This window comes from Mytilus galloprovincialis, chromosome 12, assembly GCF_965363235.1.
Source record: "Mytilus galloprovincialis chromosome 12, xbMytGall1.hap1.1, whole genome shotgun sequence".
NCBI lineage: Eukaryota > Metazoa > Mollusca > Bivalvia > Mytilida > Mytilidae > Mytilus > Mytilus galloprovincialis.
The window spans coordinates 38,120,647-38,134,848 of record NC_134849.1 but is presented as its reverse complement, the minus strand read 5'-3'; the positions used below and the strand labels follow the sequence as shown (position 1 = coordinate 38,134,848).

Genomic DNA, 14,202 nt, shown 5'->3' with positions numbered 1-14,202 from the left:
GTCAAATTTAAGAATTAAATTATTCTTGGTAAAAAAAAGCTAGGATTTGCAATTCGGACAAAGTAGAGAGAGTACACTTTAATTATTTTAATAACTTTTTTCAAATCAACTTGGATTTTCATCAAACTATGCAGCTATCTTAGATATATATTAAGCTTACTGAATCCCAGGTTATGTTGTTTTTTGTTGTATTGCTGTCAAATTTAAGAAATAAATTAATCTAGGTAAAAAAAGCTAGAATTTGTAGTTCAAACAAAATAGAGATAGTACACTTTAATTTTTATAATAACTTTTTCAAATCAACTTGGATTTTCATCAACTATGCGGTAATCTTAGATATATATTAAGCTTACTGGATCCCAGGTAATTATGTTTTTTGTTGTATTTCTGTCAAATTTAAGAATTAAATTAATCGAAGTCAGAAAAGCGACTATTTGCAGTTCGAACAAAATAGAGATAGTACACTTTAATTCTTTTCATAACTTTTTCAAATCAACTTGGATTTTCATTAAACTATGCAGCTATCTTACATATATATTAAGCTTACAGAATTCTAGGTTATTTTGTTTTTTGTTATATTTCTGTCAAATTCAAGAATTAAATTAATCTAGGTCAAAAAAGCTACAATTTGCAGTTCGAACAAAATAGAGATAGTCCATTTTAATTTGTTTTAATAACTTTTTTAAATCAACTTGGATTTTCATCAAACTATGCAGCTATCTTAGATATATATCAAGCTTACTGAATCCCAGGTCATTTTGTTTTTTGTTGTATTGTTGTCAAATTTAAGAATTAAATTAATCTAGATAAAAAAAAGCTAGAATTTGCAGTTTAAACAAAATAAAGATAGTACACTATAATTCTTTTAATAATTTTTTCAAATCAACTTGGATTTTCATCAAACTATGCAGCTATCTTAGATATATATTAAGCTTACTGAATCCCAGGTCATTTTGTTTTTTGTTGTATTCCTGTCAAATTTAAGAATTTAATTAATCTAAGTCAAAAAAGCTAGAATTTGCAGTTTGAACAAAATAGAGATAGTACACTTTAATTATTTTAATAACTTTTTCAAATCAACTTGGATTTTCATCAAACTATGCAGCTATCTTAGATATATATTAAGCTTACTGAATTCTAGGTTATTTTGTTTTTTGTTATATTTCTGTCAAATTCAAGAATTAAATTAATCTAGGTAAAAAAAGCTACAATTTGCAGTTCGAACAAAATAGAGATAGTACACTTTAATTTTTTTAATAACTTTTTCAAATCAACTTGGATTTTCATCAAATGATGCAGCTATCTTAGATATATATTAAGCTAACTGAATCTTAGGTTATTGTGTTTTTGTTGGATTTCTGTCAAATTGAAGAATTAAATTAATCTAAGTCAAACAAGCTACAAATTGAAGTTCGAACGAAATAGAGATAATACACTTTAATTTTTTTTATAACTTTTTCAAATCAACTTGGATTTTCATCAAACTATGCAGCTATCTTAGATATATATTAAGCTTACTGAATCCCAGGTCATTTTGTTTTTTGTTGTATTGCTGTCAGTTTAAGAATTATATTAATCTAGGTAAAAAAAAAAGCTAGAATTTGCAGTTTGAACAAAATAGAGATAGTACACTTTAATTATTTTAATAACTTTTTTCAAATCAACTTGGATTTTCATCAAACTATGCAGCTATTTTAGATATATATTAAGCTTACTGAATCCCAGGTTATGTTGTTTTTTGTTGTATTGCTGTCAAATTTAAGAAATAAATTAATCTAGGTAAAAAAAGCTAGAATTTGTAGTTCAAACAAAATAGAGATTGTACACTTTAATTTTTATAATTACTTTTTCAAATCAACTTGGATTTTCACCAAACTATGCAGTAATCTTAGATATATATTAAGCTTACTGGATCCCAGGTAATTATGTTTTTTGTTGTATTTCTGTCAAATTTAAGAATTAAATTAATCTAAGTCAAAAAAGCTACTATTTGCAGTTCGAACAAAATAGAGATAGTACACTTTAATTCTTTTCATAACTTTTTCAAATCAACTTGGATTTTCATCAAACTATGCAGCTATCTTACATATATATTAAGCTTACAGAATTCCAGGTTATTTTGTTTTTTGTTATATTTCTGTCAAATTCAAGAATTAAATTAATCTAGGTCAAAAAAGCTACAATCTGCAGTTCGAACAAAATAGAGATAGTCGACTTTAATTTGTTTAATAATTTTTTGAAATCAACTTGGATTTTCATCAAACTATGCAGCTGTCTTAGATATGTATCAAGCTTACTGAATCCCAGGTCATTTTGTTTTTTGTTGTATTGTTGTTAAATTTAAGAATTAAATTAATCTAGATAAAAAAAGCTAGAATTTGCAGTTTGAACAAAATAGAGATAGTACACTTTAATTCTTTTAATAATTTTTTCAAATCAACTTGGATTTTCATCAAACTATGCAGCTATCTTAGATATATATATTATGCTTACTGAATCCCGGGTCATTTTGTTTTTTGTTGTATTGCTGTCAAATTTAAGAATTAAATTAATCTAAGTAAAAAAAGCTAGAATTTGCAGTTTGAACAAAATAGAGATAGTACACTTTAATTATTTTAATAACTTTTTCAAATCAACTTGGATTTTCATCAAACTATGCAGCTTTCTTAGATATATATTAAGCTTACTTCCTGAATCCAAGTTATTTTGTTTTTTGTTGTATTGCTGTCAAATTTGAGAATTAAATTAAACTAGGTAAAAAAAGCTAGAATTTGCAGTTTGAACAAAATAGAGATAGTTCACTTTAATTGTTTTAATAACTTTTTCAAATCAACTTGGATTTTCTTCAAACTATGCATCTATCTTAGATATATATTAAGCTTACTAAATCTTAGGTCATTGTGTTTTTTGTTGTATTGCTGTCAAATTTGAGAATTAAATTAATCTAACACAAAAAAACTAGAATTTGCAGTTTGAACAAAATGGAGATAGTACACTTTTATTTGTCTGTCTGTGATTATCAGGCAAAACAGTAATAGAGAAAAGGTTACCTAAACATTAAAAAATACAGTTTGTATGAAATGAGGGCCCCCTCAAGCATTCCTAGACTCTAATTTATCTTTATAGAATGCACTGCATTAAAGAGTAATGTACAATGACCTATCATCATAATTGCTTATGTATATCCACAATATTTGAATATCTTATCTGGATAGTTGTCAACATGCATGGTCCATGCCAATGGAAATCTGACCACATCCTCTTCTTTTTATATTTGCATATAAATGAAAGAATGACTGCAACTGCATATGCGGTGCCATAATTACAGTGCAAGATATGAAAACGAAGATTTAAAAATTCGCTGATGAAATATGTTGTTTTCCGGACCCCTCCCCCTTTTTCCAAACATTATTTATTCAATTGCACTGAAAACACAAACAAATACAAATTAAGGTGAAAGTGTTTATAAAAAATGAAAACATATCATACGGACAGAAACACAGAAGCTTAATGTTGATTATTAGAAGGAAAATCAGCATTCTCTGTTAACAACACATAGTAAGCTGCACAACCCTTGAATCATTCAAAAGGGGTGTGCAAGTGGTCCAACTTATCGTTATTTTAAAGAATCACCGTTTTCACTGTAGATAATCTCCTCTTACCGCACATCTGTTGTTCTCACATCGAACATGTACATAAAAACAGTACGATAATACTCCCCTGGGAGGCCTGTGCTATAAAGGAAGAAGAAAAACAACAAAGGAGAGTTACTCGTTTGGAACATTGAAAGTCAATTGAGCGTTTTAAAATCGACGATTTAAGTGAAATTCTGAAGAGTCGGTTATAAAAACGAGTAGAACAAGGGCATACTGGCCACTAAGGTCGATATTTTTTGGTTTCCAAGAAAGATAATTTAAAATTACACTTCGCTAACATATGGCAAAGAATACAGATATTATAAGTAGTGACAAAAATGTGTCTGAAACTCCGAAAAATCACAAAATGTGAAATGATTTGACATTGAAAACATTATCTTTAAAAACAACACTTTGCCATGATGTTTTAATAAACTTTAGATCGTAGGCTACCCAAAGGTGTCTTAAACTATAAATTTAAAGATCCGCATGCCAATATTGTACTACTACGATTTATTTGTCAGTATTTTACTTTCTATTTCGGGTCGTCACGTGACCTTTTCCCTGGAACTAAAAATAGATTTGTATTTTTTTTTTTTCAAAATCTAAATCATTTGTCTTTATACACACCGACTATATTATGATTGGAGACAACTATTTATTTACCGGACACTGAATTTGTAAACACTGCAATTTTGTATCTATTCATGTGGCGAACAACCTTAACATCACTGCGTAGAATCTATTCTTAGAAACCGGAATGTATTAGTTGTGAATATTTATTGACAAGATCTTGGTATCTTCCGGTAATTGTTTTTTTTTGGGAAAAGAAGGAGACACTCGGTACGCTCAGACACCGGTCATGCTTTATAAAGTATAAGGTATGAATATTAGCTGCAAGCTCGTGAATACCGAATGAGCTTCGAAATGTATATCCCATATGCAAGTGAATAGTGTATACTGCTACTTAGCGGAGTTGAAGTGATGAGGTATGTCCAAGACACGATGTTGTGTCGATATCGATGATATCGATTCGATATCGATATACGACTTTTTGTATGTATGTTGACATGTCCACATGGACTGAATCCTCTGTCTTGAATGTTGATATCGAATCGATATCGACAAGCATTCCATATCCATAAACCTATGTATTTGTTGTCGATATCGACGATATCGACGATATCGCATCGATATCAACAAATATCCGATAACTTCAACAACAGCCTGAAACCTCTGTCTTTGTTGTCGATATCAACATAAATTCCATAACTTAAACAACGGCCTTAAACCTATTTCTTGGTTGTCGATATCGACGATATCGAATCAATATCGACAAACATCCCGTAACTTGAAGAACGGCCTGATTCCTGTCTTGGTTGTCGATATTTTTTGTCAATCTACTCAGTTTGATTCCAACAATTCATACATGAAAATGACTCTGACATTGAACATAACTGGTCAACCTTCTAGAACACCCGGATAGATACCATTTCTCGGGGTCCATGTTGTTTCTGTGTTTATGTGTGTCATTTCCCCCTTAATGTCCTCCTAATTGACTAAGGCAATAGCCAAGTTCTAGATCGACGGCGTTTGTCAGAAGCATGGTTTAAAAAACATTTGATCGAATGGAAACTAGACCTTGGAGAGCAACATGTCACTTATTTGAACAATCACCAGGTTCAAGATAATTGGTTGGTCAACTAAAATTGTATTTGAAGAACCGATATTTGAAATACCAGGCTTCCCATGTAAAGATTTCAACGGTACGTTCTTAATTACTTTTTTTATTATTCTTAGAATAAACAAAATGACTTAATGTTAAAATATATATTACTGTTCAACTGGCGAAATGATGTATAATATTGGTATATCTTGTTAGATAATTGTATATTAAACAGTATGTAAAATTAAATACAAAAACGTATTCTTAGTTTAATCCAGTAGATGGAGTAATCCCCCTTTTTTCTGTTACCTTGAGATGACATATATTCATAATGAAGAATATTTTAATTCATTTATAATCCCTTAAAAAATATGTATAGAAACCCACTGCTATGTATTCTGCACATAACCATCAAAGAGTCGATGTGATTAAACGTATCTGTTGACTTTGCAAAAATTCAAAATGATGTTAAAATATTCTTTTATGTTTCAGGATTCAAGCAATAAAACCGACCCTAAAGACGATCTAGAAGGTCTGGAATGTAAAACTGACAAGTGTAAAAAAGCAGCTAACAAGCATAGATCATTTGGAATTTGATGTACGGTTTATAATTGTGGAATAGTGGTTGGAATACCAGAACTATTTGGAAGTGAATCTCTCTCACAGGTGTATGTCTTTCTGACATGACTGTGGCAAACAATAGTACTGTTCCCCATGCTTCTTGCATACGATGATGCGTGTCAGTTAAAACGATTTGTAAACAGAAGACAGAACACAATCTTCGGGAAGTTCTTTGCAACTTTGATTATGGTGGTCGACAAAATGCACTTTAAGACCATGCAGATAAATGGTGCAAACAAAATGTGAATCCTCACTAAGTTGCCGCTTTCAATTCCTTGAATACCGAAGCCTGCGAAAAAAAACATTTAGTTTTATTTCCAAATTCAAGCATGCAACAAAACATATGACATGCTAGTATTGAAGTTAAAATCTTTTTCATTTAACAATATGTGATATATATACAATGAAGATAAAATGGTGAAAAACGCTAAACGAGTAAAGTAAATTTGAAATATTTTAAAAGGAATTGACAATTTGACACTATTTAAATTTTGTCTATGATTTTTTTTTATGTATATTTAACACTATGAAGACCTTCATTTGACACCGCATGAGGCTAATTTGAATATTGATTGTATCAATCGAAATTGGGACTATGTGCGTTTATATTATTTTCCTCCGGTTGAAGTTTATCCGTAAATTTTCTTTTAAATCCAGTCTTCATACGATGTTTGCCTATGTTGGCAATGCATTTAAGAGATCATGTAAAATATCTTAACTTGACATTCATCCATACATAGATGTTAACGCAATATGAATTTGTGGTATGGTCGCCCAAGTATTTCGGGGTCTGCGATTTTCATTTGTTTTAAGTTTCAATGTCAAATGTTGTTGTTTGTCCTTGTATGTCTTATTTATTACCGGGTTCGTCTTTTGTCCTCTGTTTGACCTTCTTCTTAGATAGTCCTGGGTTGTCAAGACTTCTTTTAAGATTATGTTTTTTTCTCCTTTAATGTATATCAATATAACATATATCATCGAGGAGAGGTTTAAAATTTTCTATGTCGATATCGAATCGATATCGTATCGCTGTTGTCGATATCGACGGTATCGACGTCTAATTTGTTTATACATCTTTAATTCAGAAATTTTCGATAACGATTCTATATGGTGTTGTTATTGTCGATATCGACGATATCGACAGTAGGTATTTTCATGCTATCTTCATTCGTCATCGACAGGGTGTTTTGTCACGGTGTATTCGTTTGTCGATATCGATTCGATATCGTGTCGACATTTTCGATATCGTCGATATCGACATCTTGTTTGGTCTTGGACATGTATGGAGGGAAGTGATAATTTCAAAATTAAAAAAAAATGTGGTCTGTCATATTCCGTTATTGAAATGACCGCTTACGTCAAATATGAGGTATAAACTGTTAATGTCAAATACTGTGGATTTAGGTATTCGATGATATTTAATTTCGAGGTTTTGCCGAGTTTTGCATACAAGCATGTGGGAAACTTGTCATTCGTTGATCATTTACTTTCGTGGTTGACCTGTACCCACCAAATCCACGAAAATAGGTATCCAACGAATTATAATGAGGATACAGTATATACAGTAGGATAAAAACATTCACATGTCAGAGGTTTGTTTCAGTATTTTAAAATACTATAGATAAACTAGTATTGATGTAACTGTAGGATACAGTAGAAACGATTGAAGTCTTAACTAACTTGTGCAATTTCCTTTTTTTGTGAAGACCTTAACATGAATGGAAACTCAAATTCAAATCATACTTTATCAATACACGCGTAATATTGTTCACTATGTCTTCTAATAATGGTTTCATTGTTTCCCACGCATTTTTTTTATTTTTTTTTTTTTGGCCGGGGGGGGGGGAGTGTTAAAGAACAAAAATGATTATTAAAGAGAGCGACTAACATTGCATTACATGGAGGTTGAAGTTTCAACAAATGTATATGCAACAGCCTGGTTTTTATGGTAAAAGCCTCTTTTATTTTCTTTCTGAACAGCCATTTATAGAAAGTTGACTATGACTTTCGCCACAACGAATATATGAAAGTGCAGTGCAGGTTATATAAATACAAATCATGTTTTTAAATTTCAGAACAATTAGCTCATGCCACGATTGATAGCAGTTCTAACTCTAAACCTGTTAAAATCTAATCGGTTTAAATATTTCAACCAAACGAATGCAGGGTGTAACATTTTTTTCCAATTTAAAGCCCCTGTTCAAATGGGCCTCGATGCTAAAATTATACGGTATTTTGATTATAAAATATAATGGCAGAACAATTTTGGTTTAAGATACCGACTAATATATTTTTTTTCAGACATGGAAAAGGACCATATTGATTTGAATTAGAAAAAAAAAACTTATTCAAGATCCCTTTTGTTTTACAACTTCAAAGTAAATGTATGCAAGTTTGAGTACATTTATGTCTCAAACAACGAGTAACTCGCAAATCAGTGTTCATTGTGATCTCAAGCATCGTTCAAGATTAAAAAAATCATCATTTTGTGTCTGTTTTGTTTTGAGCCAAAGAAAGCGTCATATAAAAAGTGAGCATAACTGCAAAAGAACATCGTCATATGAATAATTAATGGACGAAGAAAATTAGAAAGCAATCAATCGTAGCTTTCTGGTATCATAATTTATACCATATATTTAGAAACAATATTCACGTTGTTGATAACGTCGCACGCTTGCAACCGTTTTTGATGTTTTCATTATATCATGTATAATGCAGTGGCAGGTATTCATAATACTTCGTGCATATACAGTTTACGTTAATTTCATCAACTTGCTTTTCCAATACTAATTTCATTATAGAAAGTGGAGAAAACATTGAACAACAGTTTAATTAACTGTAATCTTATGAACTTCGATAGAAGTGATTGATTGTTGTGTAATATATGTATCTTACTAAAGACCTATTCACAGCTATAGTCATATCTTGCTTTCCTATACAAATGTACACTCTATGTGAAGACAAAACAGTTCAATCAATGAGTATATGTATGTACTTGAAATGAGCATATATGTACAAGTGCTACTTTTTTGGCAGAGACTACACACCTTCACAAAACATTGATCTAGCTGTGTTTTCAGTGGGTATTGTGTTTCTTGGTTTATATAAATATGTAAGATTTTTTTTTATTTTGGATTTGACTTTAATTTCTTTTTCTTTAAAGGAGCACTAGCTGTCAAATTTATATTGATTGATTTGATTTATAGCATTGTAAAACAATCAAAGTGTAAAAAGTATGAAATTAACAATATACCGGCCATGGGTTCGATTATACATAACTTCGTTTATGGTGTTTATTAGTCTAGACACAATCTGATTAACTGACGAGTTTACCTGCGAAGACCTCCAAATTCCATGTTAGCGATCAAAACATACATTAAGACATAAACAAGTCTGTTTAAATTCAACGTATAGATAAGAAATTTAATCACCTTTTTTCCTGTATAAGAATGATATTTTATAGATCGAATCAGTCAAACAAATAATTTACCTTTGTTTCATTTTCAATGTTGACATTCTTTTACTTTAAATAATTGAACACAAACAATGCATGTGGTATCAATCTCTAGCTAAGGAGTACAATTGATGTTCACAGGAATACAAATTCAATGAGGTCGAATCGTTCACTTGCAAGTGAATAATTCATCATCAAGGATTTTTAGCTCATTTTGACAACATTGAACCACACTGGATGTTAAAAGCGATATATAATTTCATTATTTTATTTTTGTTTATGATTGAACAAAACAAATCATGTTTTACATTTTTTTATCTCGTAGCTAGTGCCCATTTCAGGCTAAGTGTTCAATAATATTGTTTTCGAACATTTTTTTTGTGAAGCCATTTCGGTAATTGTTCAATGCCTACCATGACTTCTTCTTAAGAACTATTTGAATACAAGTGCAAACTTGTTGACTGTATGACATGACATAATTTAAACAAAAAAGTAAATTTTCTAAAAGGCCTTTACAATTTTAAAAATTACTTTGATTATTCAAATCTACAAGATTTATTCCTTAAGGCACATTATTTCAAAGACAATTGAATAGAACATATTGCAGAAATGCTACCACATACTTTTCTTTAAAAACTTTTTTCAACTTTCGATTCTGAGATCACAAACGGATTATAATCACCGTAATGATGCAGAAATTGCATTGATCAAGTGTGGGTAAAAACGTAGTTCATGTAGAACAATCTCGGTCATACAATACATATAACCGATGCTCTTGTATTTTGACATTTTCTATTACCTAAAACTTCATTTGTTTTCTGTGTTAGTTACACACTTAACCAAGTGTGTATCTTCAGGGAAACCCGAGACGTAAATATTTTAAAATTCAAAATATGTGTTTACATGTTGAATAAAAGCTAATCCATGTATTTCTTATAATATATCGGTTTAAAACGTTCAGTTTTTTAATGCAGTAAACATTATACATTATATTGATAAAAATGAGAATAGAAATAGGGAATTGTCAAATAGACCCGAGTAGATAACAGCAGAAGGCCGCCAATGGGTCTTCAACGCAGCAAGAAAAAAAAACAACCCCTTGAAATATATATTTAATATCTTAAGGGATTTTCGGGCGTTAAAAACTCCCCTTTTTAAAGATAAAGCGAACAATTAAAGATATTGACACTGATCATTTTGAATTTTCGACCCCTTTTACAATTCACGAGTTAACAATTGATTTAACCAATGACTTTTTAATGTAAGTCTGAAATGAACAATAAGTCGTGTTAAGATGAAACGTACGTTTTGCGCAAAAACAGCATTTCAATCCGGGTATTTATGATGAGTTTATTCTACTTTTTTGTGTAAATCCAAGTGTACAAATATGATATATGTGACTCTATCGTTATACAGTGTTCCAATGTGAGTAAATAATTGTTACCGAAATTGTCACATAGGCTACACCAATGCAGATAATAATACGGAATAGGTATTGTTTGATTAACATGAAAGGGGGGCGCAATTAATGATTATATTGAAACTAAATATTGTCACAGTCTTTTCTTACAAATAATACTAAAGTGGCATATTTATGACTTGCAACCAGTTTCACTTATCGGAATTGTGTTTCAACCAATCTGTATCTTATAAGGTGCGTTTGTTTAAGGTTATTAAAAGAACATTATAATAAGTTTGTAAAATTAGAAAATATAAGTTACCAGTGCTAAATGATCCACCCCATCGTGTAACAAGTTCTTCTACTTGTATTTCAAACAATTCTCCATTCACTAATGGCGTGTTGGTAAAACAAATACCATGATCACTTGTGTCGGTGGGATTTAATCGCTTTGCAGTGGTACAATCGTTTTCCAGAGAAACATTTTTACCACAGACTCGATGAAACTTCCACATTTCTGGTTTAGTTATTTTTTCAATTTGGTAACTTCAAGCATCTGTTATGCAATGTGCTATTTGATAAAAAAAACAAAAAAAAAAAACATAAATATACTATAATATAAGTACGGTACATATATATATGGAACATCGGATGAGAATAACCGATATTCATAATTTAGTTTCATTATTTTGTTCATCAATAGTTATCAAAGGTACCAGGATTATAATTCAGTACGCCAGACGCGCGATTTGTCTACACAAGACTCATCAGTGACGCTCAGATCATCAAAAGTAATCATTTGTATTTCCAAATCAAAGGAAACACATGTTAGTGTATATCTCGACACATGTATAACTTACTGTATAATTAAAACATGTAAGAGAGATTAGAATATTGATATTAAGTTACCTCGGAATTTTGTATTCAATGAACACGTTTTTTTTTTGTTAATTCGTAGTTGAATTTTGCAGCTTGGTCGGTCAATTTGTGAATCAAGATTTCAAATTAAGCTAAACATGCTAAACTTGATTTAACATTTCCTTTTATCAGGCATACACTTCTTAAATAAAACATGTGATTCATTGGAGGTTTTTGGTTTATTTAGAGTCAATTTCAATAAACTATATAAACACAAGCTCTAGTGATCTTTTCAAATCGACTTAATGACAAAATACATTACACACACACACACAATACATACACACATACAAAACAAAAGAATATTTTTTCAAGCCGGGTTTTACTTCGGTCAGTCATACGGTATGTTTATTTTCGTAATTTAATGACCTGTGGTGGCCTAAACTTGTTTGCATGGGCAATTATACCACATTTTCTCGCTTTTATAGTTCAACCTTTGATATTATGTTTCGTTATAGACTGTAAAGATGAATATTCTTGTTATTCTTATCAACATTTTGGTAAATGATGTCACATCAATTTTTGTATTTAACATGTGTATCTGTTATCATGGTTCGTATAATTAAGATAGGTTTAGATGTGTTTATTGTTAATACTAAAACGAAAGTGTGCATGTTCAACATGATAGCTTTTGTACATGATGACATGCAGAAAATAAATCAGGTCGTTTCCTTGAAAGTGAGAAACTGATTTTGGACGATATTATCTTATATCACATAAATATTACCGACGCAACATGGTTCATGTATTTGAAAAGCATATATTCACCCTTAAGATGTATTAAGATGAATGATGACAGTGTATTTACCTGGATTGCCAATTATCTTGATTATAAAAAGGATGTTTTCATTTCAAATACTTTAACCAGAAAGAAAAAAAAAGTGAAACTAATGAGCAAGACACGGTTACCTGTATGATAGTCAAACAAACGTTTAAAATAGATAATAGTGTACTCAAACTATTTCGGCATACTAGGGACTTTAATAGTCTACAATACGTAAACATTTTTCCTTATTGACGACGTAATTATGTTTTATCTGCCATCCAACTTATTCGGAAATATGTTTTTACACAACATTGTATTATTTGACTAAATGTAGCTAACATACCATGTTCCATCAGGTAGAGGTATGTCTTTACAGATGGTTGGGTTAAGGAACGATACAGACTGTCGAATGTTATTAAACTATATATGTACATGGTGTATGTGTACAACGGGTCGAATATCAATTATTATAATAAACTAAATTGACCAACAAATTACTTTATAAAAAGCTAGAAAACATATGGAATGAACATATTTAAATCGGCCTAAATTACTTATAATTAAATAAATGTTTGGGTAAATATTAAACTGTTTTAAATTTTTTTCGGAGTTCACTATTTTTGTGACATTTAGAAAACAAAATCAGGGGGGTTTCCATTAATTAGACTGATTTTGAAAGATATCATCTTATAGCGCATATATATATTCAGAACATGGTTAATGAATTTGAAAAGCAGATGTTCACATGCAAGATGGTTTAAGATAAATGTTGACATTGCATACCTGAATTGTCAATAACCAAGATAATAAACCAATGTTTTCAGTTCATATACTGTAACAAGGAAGAAAAAATAGTTAAACTTGTCGACAAGTCACAGTTACCTGTATACTAGTTAATTGTGTTCGAACAATTTAAATAGATACATGTGTAATAGTTTACAAACAATTACATTCATTCTTAAAGTAAACATGGTGAAGGTGGCCTCGAATTACTTCCTGACATGGGGTCACGGAACATTGTGGACATATACCACCTTGCAGACGAGTCTATTAATGAATTACATTGGAGAACTAGCAATCGTAATACCTTTTTTTTATTTACAATCTAGAAGATATAATTATATCAATAAAAAAAGATATGCATGCTATCATTTAAGTCATAATCAATAAAATAAAATGTTTTAAAACAGGTAAAACGAAGGTTTGTGAAAACATTATAACCCACCTTATTTTGCAATTAAGAATTTAATTACCATGAAATAAAATGAATGTTAAAAATAACCAGTTGCTATTTCTCTTTCTGCCCCGCCCCTCCCAATCACCATAATCTTGAGACTTCGCGTTCTATAAAAAAGAAAAACTAAGTATTAATTCTGTGTTTGGTGTCACTTGGCAAAATAAGATCAACAGAAAATGTACTCTACTGATACATGCCAAAATATTGACATTAATGCACACTTAAACAATGTGACCCACTACAATACAAAAAAAAAGAAATGAAGCCGCTCTCCCCTTCAGTTTTTGCGAATTCAACAGCTTAATGCGACTATTTTATACTCAATGACACATAAGTTGTTGTCACCGCAGAAAAAAAACAAAATCAAACAACATCGTGTTTGTGTGTGAATTGTAATACACAAGCTGTTTTATGAATTCCTTAAGTATTGCTAATTCACTTGGAAACTCAAAATAAACCCTCACGACAAGGAAGAACGATACTTGATAATCATACATCTGTTATAT

The 14,202-nt window shown here is 30.5% G+C and overlaps 1 protein-coding gene across 5 annotated transcripts in view; it reads right to left on the bottom strand.

Annotated features, from left to right (window-relative positions):
* Positions 1-13,798, bottom strand: part of LOC143053460 (neuralized-like protein 4) — a 35,351-nt gene extending 21,553 nt beyond the window's left edge. For 2 of the 5 annotated variants that reach the window (XM_076226258.1, XM_076226259.1), the window contains exons 1-2: positions 13,713-13,798; positions 11,098-11,346 (exon numbers count right to left, since the gene is read on the bottom strand). In XM_076226258.1, the coding sequence (XP_076082373.1) occupies positions 11,098-11,290 (193 nt within the window). In that variant the 5' untranslated portion in view covers positions 11,291-11,346; positions 13,713-13,798. Of the gene's footprint in view, positions 1-3,662; positions 3,751-11,097; positions 11,347-13,712 lie in introns of those variants that run through there. The other 3 variants (XM_076226255.1, XM_076226256.1, XM_076226257.1) reach the window with 2 other exon arrangements.
* Between the last annotated feature and the right edge of the window lie 404 nt (positions 13,799-14,202).